The following is a 23,233-nucleotide window of genomic DNA, read 5'->3' as shown; positions in this document are numbered from 1 at the left end:
ACAACCCAACAAGTCAGCAAGACTGATATGCACTGTGACTCTGTTTCTCAGTTCAGAGGGATTTTCCAACTCCCAACGCAGGACACAATGACAACAACTCTGCTCCTGGGGGAATCAGTGTTAAACTTTAGCTTTGACTCACATCAGCTGGCAGGGATTTTATTCAGATATCCTCTTCTCTGTGGAGATGTTTTTTTGTTTGCATTAAGTGAGGTAATCATGAGACAACAAATTGTGATCCAGGCAATTCAAGTAAAGGTACTTTTCAGCTGCTCCCTTATTTCCCAAGGGGTCACCACAGTGAATGGATCCAGATATTTGATTTGGCGGGTGCCCTTCGTGACACAATCTCACCCCCCCAGTTTATTCTGGCTTGGGTCCAGCACAAGGAGTACACTAGCTCGTGACTCTCTGAGGCCAGGTTTGTGTCTCCTCACAGCCTCAAACCTGGAGCTTTTGTATGAAAGGAAACTTTAATGAACGAGTCCAGTCAGTTGAGCAGGGGTTGTTGGATCATTTGACGCTAAACACTGCACAGTAACACTGCACCTTACCTTTTATGAAGCTACAGCCATAAAATAAAAACATGCTGTAGCTACTTAATGAGGTTTGATGATTGTTGATGCCGCTTAGATTTAGACAAATTTGTATTGGTCATAAAATGATTTCATTGGTACTAAAACTCAAGATATGATTTCTCATCATCTTTCTCATCCCTTCCTCCACTGCAGCAAATGGTGATGAGCCTGCGGGTGTCGGAGCTGCAGGTGCTGTTGGGCTACGCTGGGCGCAACAAGCACGGACGCAAGCACGAGCTGCTGACCAAGGCGCTGCATCTGCTGAAAGCTGGCTGCAGCCCCGCCGTGCACATGAAGATCAAAGAGCTCTACCGAAGACGTTTCCCAGCCAAAATGGTCTCCCACTCAGAGCTGGCCCTGCCTGGACCGCATCACCCGGCCACAGCTGGAGTGGTTGGAGGAGGGGGTGCAGCATTGCCTGCTGGCCTGACGCAGCTGGCTTATGAGGGTCACGCCGGTCACGGTGGAGCCCCATCGCCTGCTGCGTTACTGCCCCTCTCGCTACTCGGTCCTGGGAAACACGAGCTGACTGGACTGACGCACCACCTGCCCACCTCAGCAACGCTGCATCCGGTCCACCCAGATGTTAAGCTCCAGAGGCTGCCCTTCTACGACATGCTGGACGAACTCATCAAGCCGACTAGTCTAGGTGAGGAAAGGTGTACAAATGTGGTTTTTGTGTGAGAGGTGCTAATGATAAATGGATGCAGTAACCCCTAGCTACACAATCCATGTGCATTATATATTATCACACTGCAAACATAATCAAAACTTTTGTATTAATTTTATATATATTTTTATTTTTATATCACTGACGAGATGAAAGCGAACCTTGATGAATCTACAGAGAGCAATTTAGCTTTCTGGCCTGCCACTTTGCTGTTTTGGCTCAAACAGCAAAGCCCTATAAACCCACTGTACACAGGTGACTGAGTACTAAATAACTGACAAACCAAACTGGTAACTAACTGGGAAGATAGTAAAGAATTCAGCAGCCCAGTGAATGAGATATTACTCTCAGTACCTGCTAGAGACCACAGACAGCTTGTGAAAGATTGACGTAGCTTCCATTACATCATCGTGGACTACAGATTTGAAGTCTTGATTTCAGCATTTTGAAAGTGTCCTTTGAGGGTAGATCCAACTGTCAAACCACAGGCAAAGCATAGCTGGAGAGTAGTGAAAATCATACCCTGTTTTATAAAATTTACAATGTGAACATCCTGCTAAATTAAGACCAACAACTGAAAATAAATTTGTCAGATTCCTGAGGTCATGGATCAAATTCATTGTTTTCGGCTTCTTTACAATCAGACGCCTTTTTGCAACTAGAGGAGTCGCTCCCCTCCCCCTGCTGGTCATTAGAAAGAACGCAGGTTTAGGGCACTTTTTAGACCTGGAAGCTACATCCATCTTTGATATACAGTCTATGGTAGAGACCACAAATAGAGCTACATTGCAGAGAATATTGAATTTGTATTCACCAGTACACAACTGTTTGCTAAAAAGTTTACCATGCAATGTTGATGAAACTGTAGGCAAATGTTTTGTTTAAATTTGCCCCGTGTTCCCAAAATATCCCAAATGTTAGATATTCATCATCAGAAATATTGATTTCTGACAAATATGGTTTGAATATCTGACAAAACATTTTCAGAACAGTCCATGTTTGTTCACTTAATTAGCTGTATCTGTATTCAGGTAGTTTATGAAAAAAAACTTGAATGAGTTATTACAATGTGTCAAATAGATTAGACTCTGCATATGCATATGTGTCATATACACCCTAATTATATATCCTATCCCCCTCTCTATGCAGGTTTACTTTCCATATCTTTATTGTCAAATTATCTAGTAAAAGTCAAAATGCCAGAAAAAAAATGTAAAATTGCTGATATTTAAATCAGTGTATTATTCCAGTAATAATTGTAGCAGCTGGCATAAAAAAACATGGACATTTGTATTTCTTCTGTTCATCGCCAATTCTGTTTTTTGTTGACAGGATACAGAAAAGTTACAGCAGAAATAAACAAGAACAGTAAAACATGGCTACCCGCGGTTCTCAGTGGGTGTTGGTGAAAATATTAATTGGGTGCCTTTTTAAAACATCTAAAAAAGAGTAAAAGCTGAAGAATGTGCCCCCTCAGATCCTCCTGTAGTACTTTCCTCATAGTGTTTATTTCCATTAATGAGCCAAAAGGCCTGCATTTAGTCGCAATCTCAAAACATATAACAATGAGTCATAGACATTTTTATTTTTGTGCTTCTGCAGATCATTGTGACTGACATCCAGTCACAGGCAAATACTGGCTCTTTGATTCATATTGTAGTCTAAATGCTGTGAGTGGTGATTAAAACTAGAAAATTTAGAAAGACACACACACACACACACATATATATATATATATATATATACTAGGGCTGCATAAAACGATTATTTTAGTAATCGAGTATTCTATCGATTATTCCAGCGATTAATCGAGTAATCGGATAAGAAATACTTTTTTTTATTAACAGTTTATCTGCATATTTTAACTTCCGTAATGCAGTTTCTCGCCATGTGAACAAACAGCGGTGAATGGAGCAGCTACAAAGTTCTCTTTTCTTCACCTTAACACTTGCTGATCAGGTGCTTGATGAAGGACCTCCAGCTGTTTCACAGATTTAATGGTGGTTACTAAAAGAAAAAGCTGCTGTTTTGGACGCTGGAAAAACGTTTCCTTTTTCACTACTTGAGCTCACCGTCACAGCTTCGCCTCTTTGCGCTTGCGCAGTTAAAACCGCTGCCTGCTATGAGTGTTTTGAAAAACTAGTGGCTGCGGGAGCCATGGCGCATGTGTGAGTAATGGTGTAATGCTTTGTATTCACAAGCATTCTCGAAAATACGTTTCTACTGCAGGTCTATATTTAGTCACTAATAAGGGATTAAAGTATAAAAAATATTTTGAAGGAGCCCCTCGGTCCTGGGGGGCGGGCCTTCCGGTACCGAACCATCGCTAGTGCTAATGGCCCGCGCTCGCTAGCAAACCAGTTCTGGTAGCTACAGCTGAAGTAAAGACAAAAATAGCAGCTGAAATTCTCAGCGAGCACAACACACACAGACACACAGAGAGCAGTGGAGGCGTGGAAATGCATGTCAGCGACAGTTGCCACCCGTCCCGTAAAGTACGGAACACGGCATGTTACGGAGCCGTATTCCACGGAGTCCCGTAACATACGGGGTTCTGTATTTTACGAGACAGGTGGCAACTCTAGTGATGATCCACTCTGGGTTAAATGAAATCCATCGCAGCGACGGAGAGCTTTTTAGAATGTGTGCTTGTGTATACGTGAGTGATTCACACTCCAGTCCAGTAGGTGGCGGTAATGCAGTTCTATGTTGGTTTGCCAGCCCCCAATAAACCCACAAAAAAACGTCAGCACTAATGCTGCTAATGCTAGTGAGGAGCGCCGCTTACACCGAGACAGCTGAGCGCTGCAGAGTTTAAACGAAGCATCGACACAGTAAATATGTGTCGATAAATTTTTAGAATCGATTTAATCGCGTTAATCGATGAATCGTTGCAGCCCTAATATACACACACACACACACACACACACACACAGCCACTTTATTAACTACAACTTGCTAGTACGGGGTTGGACCCCCTTTAGCCTTCACATTCAGGACAGATTCAACAAGGTCCCTCAGATTGCTCTGTTGGTGACTGTGGAGGCTATTTGAGTGCAGTGAACTCATTGTCATGTTCAAGAAACCAGTTTGAGATAATATCTCATCATCTTTTTGTTCATAAACAGATGGACACGGTCGGCAACAATACTCAAGTAGGCTGTGGTGTTTGAACAATGCTCAGTTTATACTAAGTGGCCTAAAGTGTCTCAGGATAATATCCTCAACACCATTATAACACCACCACCACTTGTTTGAGTTACTGTTGCCTTCCTGTCAGTTTGAAGCAGTCTGGCCATTCTCCTCTGCATCAGCAAGGCATTTTCACCCAGAGAACTGCTGCTCACTGGATAGTTTCTCCCTTTCAGACCGTTCTCTGTTAGAGATGGTTGTGTGAGAAAATCCCAGTAGATCAGCCGTTTCTGAAACCATGCCACATCCAAAGTCACTTAAATCGCCTTTCTTCCCCATTTTGATGCTTGCTTTGAACTTCAACAGGTTGTCTTGACTGTGTCTACATGCCTAAATGCACTTTGCTGTCATGTGATTGGCTGATTAGATATATGAGTTAACAAGCAGGTGAACAGGTGTATCTAATGATAATAAAATATCTGGTAAGTGTTTATGGCTATATAAATGTCAGTCCATTTCTCCTTCCTTATTGTTATATAGACCATTCTGTTGGAATTTGTCAGGTGGGTCGAGCCACGCTGCCACATTATGAATTGTGCTTTTATTTTTATTGTACACTAGTACTACAGGTAGAAATATAAATGTGGGTAGAAATGAATCACTGCATGAAAAACAGTCAATACCACAGTGCTGTATGTCGACTGCACTGTATTTGCTTAGCTGAGCCGTCACTCTGTTCCTCCGCTGTGAAAGCCGTACTGCACTCACTCTGCTTAACACCGTCACATCTCAGCTTCCTGAACAAAACTCAGTTTGGCTGCCATGTGGCAACACGTAGCTCTTGTGAGTCTTGAGGATCCTCAACATGTAAGAAAGCTTTCCAATTAAATCTTTTTGTTCTTAGTTTGCATAGCAGCTAATTCTGTATACAGAACAGTTCACAGTGGTTGAATAAGTATGCAAGGTTGGAAATGAATCGTTCTTAAGTATTATTTACAGATGTAGCAGTCAACAACATCCCTAATCTGCTTCATCGGGACTGTGTTGGTGTGGTTTAAGAACATTTTGTTGACACTGGCTGCAATAACAAACCCACCAACTGTCATCCGATTTTGAATCAAATTTGGCTAAATTGTGATTGGTGTATGCTGCCTCCCTCATAAATCACTCATGTAAAATAATTACATTTGTTCCAGCTATGACACAAAACAGCGCTTTACAAAATAGCTTTTTCAGGCCCTTGAAGTCCAGATATCCAGACTCTCATGTGACTCCTTGAAGGCCCAGCATTCATAATGCCTAGTGTTATGTGCCCTGTCGTCCCTTTAATTCACTACTTAACCAACTTTTAATCTTGGCTTTATCTCGGCTAGATTTGTCATTGCATTAGGTCTACATCCAGCACCCAGTCTGCACTTAGCATAATAAGACTCTTTGGGCTCTGGGATATATTGCAAATATATGGAAATGTCTAGATTTTCCTACATTAGCATTTTAATGGAGTAGGAGACCATCTCGTGATTAATTTGCCTGCAGATGCATGCACAAACACAGGGCCTGCAGCTCTATCATCTCGCTCTCACTCTTCTTCCTTCTCGCTTCCTCACTCTATCCATTTCCTGCACATGCTTCATCCCTCTCAGCCTCCTCCCTCTCCTCTCGCTCTCTGTCCCTCTTCGTCTTCTGTCTCCGCTGCTGTCCCCGGTCAAAATTTGCATGCAGAGTGATGAAATCACGCAGGCCTACACCTGTGCCCGCAGAGCACACCATCCCTTTATTTGATTCTGAATCGCACGTTTGCATCATTCTTGCACACAAACTGCCATCGAAACACAAATGTACGTTCCAATAAATAATAAATGTTCAATCTATCGTTCTGAGGGAGACGGAGAGAGCCAAAAGGATGAGCGATAGGAGGAGAAACCAGGAGGAAGGTGCTGTGCATTGTTACATGAAACTGAAGACTTGAATTTGCCTCAGAAAGTGAAACTAAGCTGCAGCTTTGAAGTGATGACCCTCTTTGTAATGATCGGAGGCAGAAAGGAAACCGATTGATTAATTGTAATTGCTCTCTCCCTGGAAGATCTCGCTGGGAGATTTTTTTTTTTTCTTCGTGCTTTAAGACAGCCTTTGCCTCCTCACTCACTGATCACACTCTTTCACGTAATCTCTCTCGTCTCCGCTTGTGTACTTCTCTCTGATCTGCTGATTACCGCTCGGTCCCTCGCTCCCTCTCTCCCTCTCTCCCTCTCTCCTTCCTATTGTTGTTGCGTCTCCTGTTGCCTCGCCTCCCGTTCCTCTCTCATTTTTATTCTCCCTTCCCCCAGTTGCTTGCTTGCTCCTTCACGTTTGCCAGATTTTTTTATTTTTATATTTTTTGAGAAAGCTGAATTGTTGGCAATGTATGTGTTTAACCAGGATTCAACTGTTCTTTTTTTTTTTGTTTTTTTACAAGCACACATGCGGAGACAGACTTAGACGTTTGGTGCGTCCTTGTATCTAAAGTTGGAGTGAGTCTATTTTCACAGCTTAGCTTCATTTTTTTTTCTTTGTTTTTTAGGAAACTCAGAAACAGTTTATATATATGTTTTCGTTCTGTACATAATAACATAACCTGTTTGCCATGAGGGGAACCAAGGTTAAATTGCAGTAAATTGCAGTAATGCATGAAAATATACAAAATGATGAAGTAGTTCTAGAAGAGTGAAAAGGGAATGAAAAACAAAAAAAGTATAAAAATAATACCAGAGAAATAAACACTATATTCTTAGGTAAAAGACCAATGACTTATATGAGCATCACCACAACCTCCGGTGTCCCAGCTGGCGTACTGGAAGCACCACAAATTGTGTCCATGTACATACATAGATAAAATATATTCACTATTCATCAGACTGCCTCAACAAAATTCCCTGAGTATTTCACAAACTGCCTTTGGACCATGTGGCAGCTGGTCTTTGTGTTAATGTGCAGCAGACTGATTAAATAACTTGCAGCTCTCGATTATTTTTAAGCATTTCTTTAAAAAAGTATGCTGCTCTTTCTCAGTTTCCATCTGCGACTGCTCCCCCAAAAAAGTCACCTCTTCCACTAGAATTAATTAAACTTGCTGGCTTCCCTTCATTTTTAACAACTTTTGGATGCTTTAAGGCGGTAATTTGTTTGTGACTTTATATGGGATGTGTGCTATTTTGAGATTTAAGTCTGTAAGTTTTAGTGCCTTTATTTTCAGTAGGCAGTGGGTTTATTGCTTCTTGATAAGTCGACTTGAGTGGAGTTCTTTTGGCTCTCTTTTTGAAGATTAAAACTGGATTTGTGTAATTATGCATTTCCATCACATCATATATGGAAGTATATAACATAACAATAAATATCATGTTTCTGATGCAGCTTCAGAAACATTTTATATGCATAGTAAGATGAAGAAATTGCTGCCTTACGCTCCAAAATCAAATCTCTCTTTGCAAAATCAACCCAAATGCTAAAAACTCTGCTGCAGCTGAATATATCCCTAATAAGATTAAAATATGACAGCCGTGGTTCGCACGTATGGGAGTGCGGCTTGCACGGAATATGGCAGCTGATCAGCTGCACGACTACAGTTTTACAGTAACCGAGGAACTGTGGTGCATGTCGGCATCGTCTCTGATTTCCTGCCTTAACCTGATTTCTTTCAGTAACCGGGTTTCTTGTGCACATGTAAATGTAGTTATTGTCACACTCACACCATCCTCCCCTCCCTCGGCCTCTCTCCTTATCATTACACCCGGCCCCCTCCCTCCTGTACAGTCTTGTGCTCTCTGCCGAATCTTATCAGCGTGGGGAATAAAGGTTAGTCAGCCCCCAGTTTGGCCCTGGTCAACTCTTTGGCTGCACCAGCATCCCCCATATAACCTCGCTGGTTGTGCTCCATCATTGTCCATACTCCACAGAGAACTATACATCACTGCTCATTATGGATATCGTAGTGTTGCACATGCATTATACATGATTTAATTACCATATCTTCAGGAAAAAAGGATGCAAGCCTATCTTGCGTTTGATGAGCACTTTGTGCATAATGGTTCGTTACATGAGAAGATTGCTGAGGAGGAAAAGCATGTGGGGAAAAAACCATCTAATAAGACTTTTTTGGATGGCTTTCTTTAAAAATGAGTCAGTCCATGATCATATCTTTGCATGCTGAATCCTGAAACCCTCTTGGAAAACTAGTTTCATTGTTAAGATTTTTTTTTATTGTTCATTAGTAGGTCACCGTCATATTTGCCTTCAGTACATTTTCTAAGGTCATGGGGAAAGAAAAAAAAAATTAAAAATCAACTTTCAGCACTGCACACAGTTCAGCATGACTCCAGGTGCCAGGACATGAATCATGTCTGCATGGTGCCATCTGCCTGTCAATTAAAGTGGCAATAGACAACTCCCCAGAGCTCTCTCCACCGAGTAAATGCCCGTCCAACATTCTCTCCTTTTCTCCTCCTCATCACCTTCTTTGCTTCCTCCTCTAAGAGGACTTTTTTTTTTTTTCTTTTGCCAGATAGAGTTTCCAGCATCCACCATTTCAGCTACCTAGGGAAAGCTACAAATTCTAAGGAAAATAAAATCACTATTCTCTTCCCGGTTTGACTTTGCAATTGAGCTCCCATTTTCCTGCAAGATTTTGTGCTCAGTGGCAGTCAGAATTGCACAGTGAAAGCAAAACTGATCATTATTCTCCAGCTACCACATTGTGCATCCAACATTTTCTTCAACTCATCATGCTGACCATCATACTGATGAGCTAAAGGAAAAACATAACCAATTTAAATTGTGGATAACTTATTAACTAAGGAAATATATAATAGCCTCTCTGCTTAAACCATTACTTCTCTAACAAAAATGATTCAGCACATTTTGAAGGATGGAAGCACCTAACATGTTTGGATTATTGATTCATCTGCCCTTACAGTACTGTGCAGTCTTGAGCCACTTCTTATTTATTTATATTTTGCTTCAAAGGAGCCAGACTTTCTTGTATTCTTTTAAAGTGGTCTTGAGCAACAGTTCTCCAGGCTTTTTGAAGGTCTTTCAGAGTTTTTCTTTGGACATTTCACCCATTTACAGTCTACTCCTTGTACCTGACCATTTTCAGAGGAATGCTTTTTTTGTTTGTTTATTAAGCCATTTAACACTGACCTATGAATTATTCAAGCATAAACAACGCATCTCATTCAAGGGAGGAACCAGTGTTGTCTACAAAAAAGTTAAATTGTGTCTAGAGGCACTGTTATTAACAGCCTGTTGCAAAACACATTGTTTGGTCCCATTTCTTTAGTTGAATCTGTGAAAAATGCCAACGATAACACAGAACAAGGTGGTTCCCAAAGAGCCATTAGCCAAAACATTGCATATCTTGACATGGCATGCGATGCGTCCTTAAGAACATGTAAGAAACTGAACAAGTTGAGGAGAAAAGAAGAAGTGGCAGGCCATATATATATATATATATATATATATATATATATATATATATATATATATATATATATATATATATATATATATATATATAAACACAAACACACACACACACAGCAGATGAATATTATCTGAAAGTCATGGCCTTAACAAATAGGAAACAGTCCAGAAAACACCTGACACAGGACCTGAGAGATGCATCTGGACCTTCAGCTGATCCATCTACTGTTCACTGAAGCCTCATCAGAAATGGTGTCAGTGGAAGGGTGGCTGTTAAGAAGCTTTTCTTAAGTAAGGGAAACAGGGAGAAAAGGTTGAGGTATGCTGAATTGCACAAGAACTGGACTGAAAATCTTGCAACAAGTGTGTTGGAGTGATGAATCCAAATTTGAAATTTTTGGTTAAAATCATCAGCATCATGTAAGGAGGAGGTCAGGTGAGAGGTACAATAGTGAGAGTCTACAGCCATCTGTAAAACACGGTGGCGGCTCTGTCATGGTTTTGGGCTGCATTTCAGCCAGTGGTGTTGCGCCTGTCAAAAATTTATGAAATTATAAATGCAGAAAAGTACAGTTAGATTTTGATGCAGTACAGTCTGCAAAGTGTCTGATTGTCAATGGCTAAAGACTTTTGCACAGTACTGTAGTTTTCTTGACCTTCATTTTGCTTTCACATGACTTGGTTTTATCTGTCTCCACTTTTAAAATTGTATCAGTATCAGTTCTTTAGTAAAGGTAATAATATTTAGATAACTACTTTTGCTCCATATATCATGTTTATGGTTGTGGTTGGATATTATGCAGCTTTAGTGGCTTCATGTCAGGGCTGCTCGCTGTTTTATTGCTTTTTTCCATTATAATGAGTTACAGTTTGTCAGTAAATGGGTTGTGATGTATATGAGGATGCATTTGGATAAACTAGGAGACATGCATATATATGTTTATCACAGCAGCATTGTTGGTATTTCCAAACTTGCAATGCCACATTTCACAAAAACTTTGGGCCTGCAGACATTACTTTTAACTCAGGAAGTGGCAACAATGTTTGAGCAATCCCTGCAACAGTCAGCCAGTAATGCATAGCACATTGTTCACACAGTGCTTGTTTCATTAAAACAATCCTGAATTTCCACTTTTTTTGGGATAAGATTCTCTCACAAATATTTCCATTAGAGCCTAAAATATCATTTTCCATCCCAGACAGGTTAAATGTATTTTTTTGCTTGTTGAAGTGTGTTGTTAAGCAGCATAACACACTGCATTGTTACTGTAGCCTTGCTGTACCTCCGTTTTTCCAGTGCTGAAGTCCTTTAAGTCCTTTCTTTTTTCCATAGTGGTAGCAGTTTACACATTCACCTGACCGATCCAGCTTAAAAATCTGTTCCAAATCAAATATATGGCTCCATCTGCTTATTTGCCTTTGCAAATAAGGGACCTTTATGGAATACCATTTTTTAATGTTGACAAGAGCTGGTTGGAAATCCCAAAGGAAAACAAATGTTCTATCACTGCTAATGTTTGATATGTGGTATTTTATAATTTAGTCAAAAACCAAAAGAGGAAAAAAGAAAAAGAAAACAGCCAAGTAGTGTACGCCATTAGAAACATACACTGCCCAGTCAATAAAAGCTCATGCAGTGTCACAAGACTGCTGGGGGGTTCCCATGATTCAGTGAGGGTTTCTTTTCGTTCACCTCTTTTCACTCTGTTTATACACCACTCCACATTTAATCATTAGTTATTATTAATCTCTGGCTCTCTTCCACAGCATGTCTTTTCTCCTCTCTCTCTCCCCTCAGCTCCAACCAGTCGCGGCCCCTCCCTGAGCCTGGTTCTGCTGGAGGTTTCTTCCTGTTAAAAGGGAGTTTTTTCCTTCCCACTGTCGCAAAGTGCTTGCTCATAGGGGGTCGTTTTGACTGTTGAGACTTCTCTGTAATTATTGTAGGGTCTTTACCTTACTGTTTGTTTTGATTTGGCGCTATTTGAATTGAATTGAATTGAATTGCGTTTTCATCCACAGCTGCATAATTTTTCACTAAGATCTTGTATCGATGATGGAAGAGTCTGACCGCTGCGTAAAGTCTTCTGCACATCCCAGAGATTCTCAGTGGGGTTAAGGTTTGGACTTGGCCAATCCATGTGCAACAGTTTGTCACGCTCCTTTGAACTACTCTTTCACAGTGAATCTTGGCATCATCATCTTGGAATATGCCCAAACATCCACGGATTCAGAAAACCTATATTCATGTCATCAGCTGACCTCAGCACCAAGTTGTACCCAAGCCAGCTGAGAGATACAGTCTCTCCAGCGAGTCCTGGGTCCTCCTGGGGGGCCGCCTCCTGGTAGCCATGAGTTCTACTGTTTGTTTATGATTTGACTTCACCAAATGTTTAAGTGATCTGATTACAATCATTCAAGAATCTTTTTCAGACCACATTTCTTCCTCAAAGATGATGGTTCACCACTTTTTTAATAATCCATTAGACTTGACCCAATTTTAATAGTTTCAGCAGTCTCCTTAGTTGTTTTCTTTGCTTGATGTAGGTCAATAATTTGACCCTTCTGAAATGCAGAAACATCTTTTCCACAACCACAGGATGTCTTCCAACATGGTTGTTTAAAAAAAATTGAAAGATAACTCACTGCTTCTGTTAGAGTTAAACAACCTGTAGCCAGCCAAAACACATTAATCACTGCAGTAATTATCCAGTGGACGGCTCTTACCTGTTTTCTTAGTTAAATCTAGCTGTTAAATCCATGTTATTGTATTTCACTCAGAACTTGTCTCCCGATTAGCTCCCTTTTAACATCTTAATTGACCGACAGTACTGTTTTAAAACGAAACGATTTCCTCAATTTAGATCCATTCACTTCTAATAAAAGATTTTATTTTGAAATATCTAAAGGAAGTGCTGAGTTTAGTTCCCAGTTCCATTTACAAAGAAAGCACGAAAGCATAAAGAAAGTACAATACATCTTGAATTCAGTAAAAACTGAATGAAATACATGAGGTCAGTAAACCATATGAGTCATTATTATAAACTTTTGACTATTTGATTTCACTGTGTATTTCTAAGCATCAGAATAGCAGCAGCAGGATGTCAGAAACTGCACTTCAGGCCATCGCATCAATAAAGAGACCTGCGTTCGAGTCCTCGTCATCGCAATTATCCGCCCTGCTGGAGTGTCCTTGGGCAAGCACATTTAATCAGTACAAATCAAATGCTCTGGACATCTTGTTTCTGGTAAGCAAATAAATATCTCCTCTGAGAATCAGTAAAGATACTGTGTCACACACAGTATCAGCTGTACATGGCAGGAACTGGTGGCAGTGTTCCAAAACATCTAACGAGCGGAAAATGACCTCGTCGCTCAACATCAAAACACAACCTGAGAATCACCAGCTCGTACTCTGACTCTGACCCCTGTGTGATCCCGCGCAAAATCTTTATCTCTCTGTAAACAGCTCAGACTTCTCACAGCGAATGAACATCAACAAAAGGAGCCTTGACTGCACTCGGCTATAAACACGCTGCAGAAAATGGCTTCCATCTCTCAGAGCCTGTTAAACCAGCGTTATTTTTTTCTTCTGACTGAGTTGGCGCATCGTCGTCTTGTCAAGTTGCCTGATTAGACGGACCCAACCCCTAACGAACTTAAGCATCTGTCGCTTTGCTCTTTTATCTGATCTCAGATATAAGGAACAGTGTTATATCTACTGTAGCCATATAGTGTATTTTATTCTATACTGACACGGGCGTGGTGTATAATGGCAAGAGGCCAAGCTCTAAAAACACAGCGAAATGCGTGCTCCAGTGTGCATGCTGATGGGGATCGCAGAGCCAGAAAGAAACTTTAATGCCAGCCTTAGCGGTCCTGTGTGCACACTGGAATGCTTAAATGAGCCCTGTCAGTATGTAACTTTACAACAGCCTTATGTGCATAATAAAAGGTAATAACTGTGGGTAGGGGGAGAGCAAGAAACACTTCTGGAAAGTTGTCATTGTTTGCAAATGTGGGCGTGACATTTAGAGCTGACCTTTTGTTGCGGATCATTCTAGCATTGTAGTTTGAGTGACGCTGGAAGGATTTTTGTCTTTGTTCTGTCTATGAACACTGCTGTATGTTGTGTTTGCGCACGTACATGTGGCACTGTCTTTGTGAGTGTGTGTGTGTGCGTGTGTGTGCGCGTGCCTGCGGTGCACCAAACAGAGAGAAAGTAGCAAGGCCACTAACAAGTTAATAAACTCCAGCTGGGCTTTGTTGTGCTGAAGACCGGCTATGAAGCTCGAGCACATTCTCTGATGTTTAGCTCACATTTCTTCTCTTCAAAGCAGAACTGAACTCAGATTTTAGGTTTTCTTGCTGTAGGGAGATTGGTAGTAGCTAAACCATTATTTTGACCATGAAATATTGTTTATTTTAGTTGTGTAAGTGTAGTAGAAAAATTATTAAAAAAAAAAAAAGTCACTGTATTGTAACAAGCACCTTTTTATATGCTGATTTCAGTTATTATCAGCCTGCTCAATGGCAGTTATCCCTTGGTATCAGTCCCAAGTAGGTGGCCTCCTCTGCCGACTAGTGAGTAGTTATCACCTCATTTAGCGCTAGTCATCCTGCCCTTCTGAATGGAAGTAATAGACGGTGTTTTCACAGGTTCAAAAAGCAACAAAAGTCCACAGTTAGAGCTCGGATGAGTGGCTGACGCATAATTGAATCAGCTCTCAACAATTACAAACAAATTTGTTAGCGAACTCGAGCATACCCTTGCTTTCACTCACTCTTTTGTTTTGTTTTGGAACAAAAGTTTGGGTACGTTTAGACACCAGTACTTACTTTGTTAAAATACCCTCTTCTACAATTTAAAGAATACATTACACAGCTCCATTTGCTAGCTTATCACAACATTTACGACCAGAGGTTATACACGAATACTGGATGTCTGTGTTGCTCTCTGTTTATCTCTCATTACAATGGATGGCGGGGGCTTACCGAGCCAGCTCGAAGGTAGAGGGAGTGCGCCTACTGGCAATATGTGTTGTACTGATAACAACTGATAACAGCCATTAAATGGGCTGATAACAGCTGAATCGGATGGTTTAAAACAGATGTGGCCAAACTGGAACATAAATTTAGTTCAAGCATAAATATGTCAGGCACAAAGTTCTTTTTTTTTTTTTTTTTTTTTCTCTCCACAGTTCTCTGCAGATGTGAAACTGTGGAGCCGGCATATGCTTCTCAAAGGTTTGCAGTTATTTCCTTTTTGGGAAGGCTGGCTCATTGGTGTGTGGGAATCCTAACCACGTCACATCATTTTTTTCACCTCCGTTTAGAGCACATTAATCAGATAACCTATGTATTTTTAGAGACCAGTGTGTATGTGCGTATTCATTGTTGTGGACAATGCGCACACTCCCACATTGGCTAAGTAGTTGTTAGTGATTTGGATCCCCTTTAACCTTTACTGTTTTGCCCATCTCATTTCTGTTAATGAGTGCACAACAAATATTAGAGCGACTTCTCAATATAGCCCACTGCAGTTCAGGCTCAGTAGAAACTAGGTCTGCAGCTGGGGTTGTATCATTTCAGCCTCTTCTGTTATTAGACATGGGGGAAAAAAAGAGAAATACATCTCTGACTGATTCTATATACTCAGTAAAACTGCGGCTGATGGTATATTTTGGTTCCTGCTTGGTTTATTTCCTCTGTACTGTAAACATGAACCTATTGGAGGTCATTCTCCCATCTGTCACTCCTCCCACCATCTGCCTGACATACATTTTACAGTTTAGAAACAGTTTAAAATGCAGCATAGCGCCAGGTACAGCGGGGGTTTCAAACTGTGTACCGTGAAGGACACAGAATCTGCAGGGCTTTTTTAACCATGCAGTCACTGCACTGGGGAGCTCTCAGTTTGCAGTTTAAGTTTGGTTTTAGAAGTGCTGAATCGATTTCAATGCTTGACATCAAGCACACAGTCCATCACAAACTGCCAAAAAAAAAATCCTTTACTCTGTGCTCTCTGTAATACCCTTGTTAGACCTTTAGAAATTTCATCTCAGCTGTCCCCCTCTCTTCTTCTGCATTTAGTCAGAACAGTCTCCCGCTACTGTGTGACACATGGTTGGAGATTTGTATTAATAGAAGCTTTTATTTATTTATTGTAATTATGCTTGCATCTCAAAATTAATGTCCCAGTGATTTATTTATGTTCATTAGGCACCATTAGGCAGAAATAAGATTTCATGCAATGCCGGGATCCTTTATAACAGTAATTACAGCTCTGATCATTGCTCCCTTTATCTTCTTTCTGTGAAAATAGGTAGAAGCTCAAGTTATTGAAATTTTTCTGCCTATGGTGTAGTTAACATTATGACCCAACATAACCTTTGCTGAATAGCAGCCACTGTGGCTTTAAGAGGTAAAATTCTGTTAGGTTCTGAGTCAGCTCTGCAAACAAATGCAAAATCTCCATCTAAATATAAACCAGCAGTTGCACTGTCCACCCATGTCAGACCAGCATACAGCTAATCTTACCAAAAACATCTGAACCGACAGGAGCTGGCTCACTGGCAATAGAGAAGAGTCTTAGCTCCACTGAACTGGAAAATCTCACTGAGTCTGGTGTTAATGTGTGTAGCTTTGTTCTACAGATGACCGGCTGAGTTACTAATAAAGGTTGAGGGTTTTGATTGACAGCCAGGTTACATATTCACAGACCCACCATAACAATGACTTTCAGACATCTGAAAGAGAAAGTCCACCCTTACTGCTTTCATGGGAGTTTAGAGGGTCAGTAGCAGCCAGGTGCTGATAATCAAATCCACTTGATTAACTGGTCATCAGCAAGTGTGAGCACCTCTATAAAAGCAGAAGTTTTTGCAGTTTCAGGACTCTGTGCAATCCAGTCGAGTTCTTCCACACCAAACTCACGCATCCATGTCTTTATGGACCTTGCTTGGTGCACTGGTGCGCAGTCATGTTGGAACAGGAAGGGGCCATCCCCAAACTGTTCCTACAACTTTGGGAGCATGAAATTGTCCAAAATGTCTAGGTGTACTGAAGCATTAAGAGTTCCTTTCACTGGAACTAAGGGGTCGAGACCATGAAGCTCTCTACGGGACTGTTCTTGAGCTAATCTGAAGGCCACATGAAGTTTGGACGTCTGTAGTGATTGGCTCTGCAGAAAGTTGGCGACCTCTGCGCACTATGCACTTCAGCATCCACTGACCCTGCTCTGTAATTTTATGTGGCCTACCACTTTGTGGCTGAGTCGCTTCCATTTTGTTATAACACCACTAACAGTTGATTGTGGAATATTTAGTAGCGAAGAAATTTCGTGACTGTACTTATTGAAGAGGTGGCATCATGTCACAGTACCACGCTGGAATTTACTGAGCTCCTGAGAGCGACCCATTCTTTCACAAATGTTTGTAGAGGCAGTCTACATGTCTAGGTGCTTGGTTTTTAACACCTGTGGTCATGGAAGTGATCGAAACACCCGAATTCAATAATTTGATGGGTGAGTGAATACTTTTGGCAACATAGTGTACATCTCAGTCTACATGCCTCATTTAGCATGTTAAATATTAAAGTTCATGGCAGCACAATTAGAAAAAGACTTGATTACGTGTGGCTTCTTTGGAAGGGTTGCCAGGAGAAAGCCTCTTTTCTTTAAAAACAGTGAGAACAGTGACCTTTGTACAAACAAGACCAAAGTGGAAGTATCTGACAATGAGCAGTAGGCCAGCGCCAACTGTAAAGCATGGTAGTGGAGGGGTGATGCCTTAGGCATGGTGATGATGAATTAATCTGACAGACAACCATTCACACCTACAGCAAATTTAGAATCACCAGTTAACTTAGCCTATTGCATGTCTTTGGACTGTGGGAGGGAGCCAGAACTCACAGAGAGATGGGGAGAACATGCAAACTTTCCAATAAATTTAAAAGGAGGACCTACTCTCTGTGAGGCAAGCGTTAACCATGGAAGACCATGCTACCCTAGTATTCTAGAGTCAAATGTGAAGCCATCTGTCTGACAACTAAAGCTTGGCTGAAATTGGGTCATGCAACAGGACAATGATTCCAAGTACAGCAGAAAACAGAATGGCTGACAAAGAAAAGAATCAGGGTGTTGCAATGGTCCAGTCAAAGTCCAGACTTTAACCTGATTAAAATGCTGTGGTGAGACCTTAAGAGAGCTGTACATAAATAACTGTCTGCATACCTCAATGCACTGAAGAGTGGGCCAAAATTCCTTCATAACAATGTGAGAGTGATAAAGTCATACAGAAAACAATTAAATTGAATTATTGCTGCTGATGGTGGTTCTACAGTTAGTACTTAGTTTTTTCAAAGTACTGCGTAAAGTCCAGTGAAAATGTTATTTTTCACTTGAATGCACATTATCAAAATATCTATCGATAACTGGGTTACAATTAGTAGTACAAATATGATTTTAAAAAAGATTCTGAAATACTTTGTGACTTATTGTTACATATAGATGCACACTTATGTTTCTTTATAGCTTTTGCTTTTTTATATGAGAAGTCACGACAGCAAATAGCAGCAGGCCAAACTGCCACTTCACCACAGTAACAAACGCAGAGTGGCCGCTGATGCTCAATGACTTGACTGGTCGTGTAAAATGAGCGCCATCTCCGTGTCAGTTTTAAGCCGCTGTTTCGCTTCTTTCTATCGAGTATTTGGGTTATTCGTGTTCTTCTCCTGTAAACGAGGAAGCAAACTGCACAGCTTCGTGAGCCAGAGTGTGGACTTAAAGCTACATTAGACACCATTTTTGCTTTAATTTTTTATTATGAAATCTATTGTGAGTGTTCTTTGTAATAGCCATGCATTGGTTACCTGTAAATCACCAGTTGCAAAGAAACCTAGGCTGGCTCCATGTGCTTCTGTTAGTGGTGGTTGCTGTGTTACCAGAGAAATGGGAGAGTGATGCGATATGGCACTTGTGTCTTTGCAGCAGTGCCTGCCTTAATACCAAAAGTGATCTGTTGTAGGTTTAAATGAGAAATAGGATCATTGGCAAGGCAGCAGAAGACTAAGTTTCAAAGTGCTCCTTTTAATTTTGTGTATAAACAGGATACATGATTTAAATCCCAAGGAAGGCGCATGGCGAAGTGCTAAAGAAGAGCATGCATCTGGTTTCAGCACTCCAGTTTTTATTACTTTAGGCCAGTTTGTGAGCAAGACAAAGAAAACATCTTAAAGTTGATGTCAAAACACTGTGTTTGGGTAAAAATACGGCTCTGTGTTAGTGAGAGTGAGGAAGACATCAATCAAAGGCTATTTCAACCCCTCTCATATCTCTCCCAGCCACTCACTTTGAAACACCACAAACAAATCCAGCACCAGAGAGAGAGAGTGAGTTATAGAGTGATAGGAGAGAGGCAGAGCAAGAGTGAGGGAGTGAGAGAGCTCTTTCTATTTATAACCCGTGTGCCCGGAGAGGAGGAAGGCGGTTGTTCGAAAGCACACTCGCATGATTTTGTTCCGCAGTGCACAGGCTGCCGCTTAAAACGCACAGAAACATACAGTAAATACTGCACATGTCAAACAAATTATATACCATGTTGGTGATGAGATGGGTCATTACTGGGAAATTTAATGGCTGTTTGGAACACTGAGATGAGGAACATGATTGGTCCGGTAATCATCCGCAGGAACTGTAGACCTCACCCTTCCCTCCACCCCCACCCACACTCCCTACTGTATATGGAAAATACCTTTGTGTTCTTTATGCCGCTGAGTGTGTGTGTGTTTGTACGCAGACTCTTTTTAATCTGTCGCTCACTCTCAGTTCAACATTATTTCAGGTAGCTAAAGCAACAATTAACACACTCTCCCTCCTCACTTACACAAGCTGCAGACCAAAAAACATTCCCACTGAAATTCAGCAGGTCTGTTTCACGACATACACACAGTATATCACAGTATTTTAACAGTGAGTATGGTGGTATGCATAAGGAAGGCTTGTAATGAGGATTAAAAAAAACCTGTTTGCTGCTTTAATTTTTGAGGGCTTCGTGCAGAGTAAGAAGTTAGTCACCTGTCCCACCTCTCAGCTGGAATAAAACGAATGTTTGGGGGGTTTTTTTGGAAGTAGTTGTTCAGCTCAGTTCAGGTATATTTTATATAAACACAGAACTGTGCAAAAATTTTGAGCCACCCCTCATGTCTTTATGTTTTGATTGGGAAATGAGAAATACATGCAGCAGTTTATAGAAATGTGTGCAAACATACATGGAAATACTGTATATAAGGCAAAGGCAGACTTTGTACAGTTTGAACAAGTTTGAGTCAATATTTGGTGTGACTACTTTTATTCTTCAGCACAGCCTGAACTCTCTGAGGCAGCTTTCTTCTCATTTCGTTAAGTAGTCTTCAGGAATAGTTCTCCAGGCTTCTTGAAGGATATTCAAAGCTCTTCTCTGGATGTTGGCTGCCTTTTGTTCTGTTCTCTGTCAAGATGATCCCACACTGCTTCAGTAATGTTGAGGTCCGGGGATAATGCAGCCCCAAACCATGACAGATCCTCCACCATGCTTTGTAGATGGCTGTAGACACTCACTGGCATACAGCCATCCTTCCACTGAGACCATTTCTGATGAGGCTTCAGTGAACAGCAGATACTGTTCAGCTGTTGCAGATAGTTGCGACCTGATGCTTCTTCTTGTGTCCTCCACTTTTCCAGTTTCCTCAAATTTTTTAAGGACTGTTCACCATGTGGAGATATGCCAAGTTTTCTTCTATTGCTATTGTACAAAAATACAATTTATGTGTGTCAAAATGTGTTTTTTTTCCGCATTTTTGTAGTTTCTATTAAAGAAATGGGAACAAATGATGTGTTTTTGCAACAGGCTGCTAGTAACAAAGTGTCTAATGATACAAATTGTCTGGTTAATTCCTTGAGTTAGGTACTTTTCTTATGTTTAAATGATCCATAGGTCAGTGTTAAGTGGTTTAACAAACAAAAATACATGCTTCTGATCAGGGACTGAACAAGGACATCCAGAAACCCTGGAGAACTACTGCTCAAGATTACTTTTTAAAATTACAAGTCTGACTCCTTGCAAGCAAACTATAAAGAAATGAGGAGTGGCTTGAGACTTTTGCACAGTGCTGTATATAATGTCACTCTCATACCACATTTTTCTTGACACATTCTTGTAATCCAGATGGTTTTTGTCTTGCCAAGTGAGCAAGTGAGACTTGAAGGCAGTCTCAAAGCTGAACTCAAAAAAGATGAGAGTATATATAGTACAAACAGAGCGACCTGAGAAAGTGTCGCATGCAGAGTTTCATTATGACTTCTGTGGCTTTTTGTATACTTCTGTATAGTTGCAGTTTGAAGCTTAATAGCCCTAAAATGATAGTTTACCATTATATATATTTCTGTTTGCAAACACAGAGAGAGCAAGGTCAAACATATTAGCGAGGTTTTCACAGGGGTGGTGCTGACCTCCTACACAAATCCAGCACAAACTTTCTTGAGCCTGCTGCCTCTTTAGTGGAGGCTGGGTTAGTAGCACCAGTTATTTCCAGCACCTGTGGGTGGGCCTATAAATAGAGCACGCACATTTTCTCCTTCGTTTTCACCTCAGTGTAAGGTCTGGTTTTGACGTCCAGGTGTTTCTTGGTAAGTCATTTCATGCGTGCGAGCTCTGCCCGATAATGCAGATGTTTACGAAGGAGAAACCCCTCTGATACACAGCTGTGCACATTCGTCGTCACCTGCTTCGTTGATGGTGTCACTTTGTTTTTGTGAGGCTTGTTTGTGCAGAGGTTGCTTTTTATTATCTTAATGTCTAAGGGCTGCATATTATAATTTGCCAACCTTAACTGCCACAGTTAAAAAGTTGATGCACATAATGTGAGAAAGTGGGACATAATTCATTAATTTTTATACGTAATGTCCCCAGCTGTTAAACATTCCTCTCCCTCTTTCTCTCTTTGTCTCTCTCTCTGCAGCGTCAGACAACAGCCAGCGGTTTCAGGAGACATGTTTTGCCTTTGCGTTAACGCCGCAGCAAGTTCAGCAGATCAGCAGCTCAATGTAAAATTAACGCAGCTCTGTCAATGCAGGATGCTCAAGTGTTCATGAATAATTCAGACATGTACATGGTTTGTGCAGCTGTGCATTGATAAATGTGTTCCTGCTCTCAAAGGGACATCTCGGGGACCAAATGTGACTTCTCAGTTCAAGTTCAGTTGCGGTTTTGCCTGTCGGAGACGAGCTGTCCTCAGGAAGACCATTTCCCCCCCAATCTGTGTGTGAAAGTAAACGGGAAGCCATGCAACCTGCCGGTGAGAAACACTGCATCAACCATTTAATAAACAAAAAAAAAAAAACGTGAAAAACATTAAAAACAATGTTACTGATGCATTTCTCATTTCTAGGGTTATCTTCCTCCAACCAAAAACGGCGTCGAGCCCAAGCGGCCCAGCCGCCCCATCAACATTACCTCACTGGTTAGATTGTCCACCACAGTCCCCAACACCATCGTAGTGTCGTGGACCGCTGAGATTGGAAGGGTAAGAACCAAAGCTTTTTGATGCTTAATGAATACATTTGGACATTTGCTGGTTAGAGCTCCTCAAATATGAAGACTTGTTTGCTTTCTCAAGCTTTCATGTCATTCTGAAGTTGAACGCAGATAGCGCTTCTCCTTCTGCTCTGCCCTCCCTCCTCTAAGCCCCTTCCATCAGACAAACATGAGCATATGCACAAGCTTAATAGGCGCTACAAATAAGTCAAGCTAATTCTGGCTTTACAAAGAATACAAAGCTTTACAAAGGAATATTATCGGGTGTGAATGTTTTGTGTTCATCCCATTTGCACTACAGTTCCTCACTTCCTCTCCACTCGTTATGCTGCTCACCTATTCTGGTCTGAAAAGACCTGTTTTCCATCACATGCTACATTTTGTAAACCTACCTGGGTACCTCTGAGCACTTGAAATACAATGTGGATTTTTTTTGTTTACCCCAGCTTTAGTAACACAAGATAAAGGACATAAGAGACTTATGAGAAGCTTAAGGTTTGACATTTAAAAAAAAAAAAATTTAAAATGCTATCTATTTAATTAGTATACTGTTAGAGCTATCTGAGGGTATTTTTTAATATGAATTGACTCTTAAATTGATTGCTGGAGAGCTCCTGAAAATCGACATCGATCTTGATTGATATGCAACAAGTTGCTGCTGCATGATTTGATGTCTCATCACATCACATGATGTTCTTAAGTTATTGTGTTCACATAGACAAAAAAGCTCTGCAAACATGTGACAGAGCAGAGAACAGCCTGTTTTAAATAAGATTTAAAGAATACTTTGATTATATGAAGCAGCTTTCAAATTGGTGTGAAGCCCA

General features: G+C 40.9%; 1 protein-coding gene across 2 annotated transcripts in view; it reads left to right on the top strand.

Moving 5' to 3' along the window:
* Positions 1-23,233, top strand: part of LOC115774711 (E3 SUMO-protein ligase PIAS1-like) — a 60,841-nt gene that overhangs the window by 25,077 nt on the left and 12,531 nt on the right. For both annotated transcript variants that reach the window (XM_030722108.1, XM_030722100.1), the window contains 4 exons: positions 732-1,227; positions 21,832-21,916; positions 22,029-22,167; positions 22,261-22,395. In XM_030722108.1, coding sequence (XP_030577968.1) covers positions 735-1,227; positions 21,832-21,916; positions 22,029-22,167; positions 22,261-22,395 — 852 coding nt within the window. In that variant the 5' untranslated portion in view covers positions 732-734. The remainder of the gene's footprint in view (positions 1-731; positions 1,228-21,831; positions 21,917-22,028; positions 22,168-22,260; positions 22,396-23,233) is intronic.

The sequence above is a fragment of the Archocentrus centrarchus genome, chromosome 3, assembly GCF_007364275.1.
Source record: "Archocentrus centrarchus isolate MPI-CPG fArcCen1 chromosome 3, fArcCen1, whole genome shotgun sequence".
Classification (NCBI taxonomy): Eukaryota; Metazoa; Chordata; class Actinopteri; order Cichliformes; family Cichlidae; genus Archocentrus; species Archocentrus centrarchus.
This window is presented reverse-complemented; position numbering and strand designations above follow the sequence as displayed.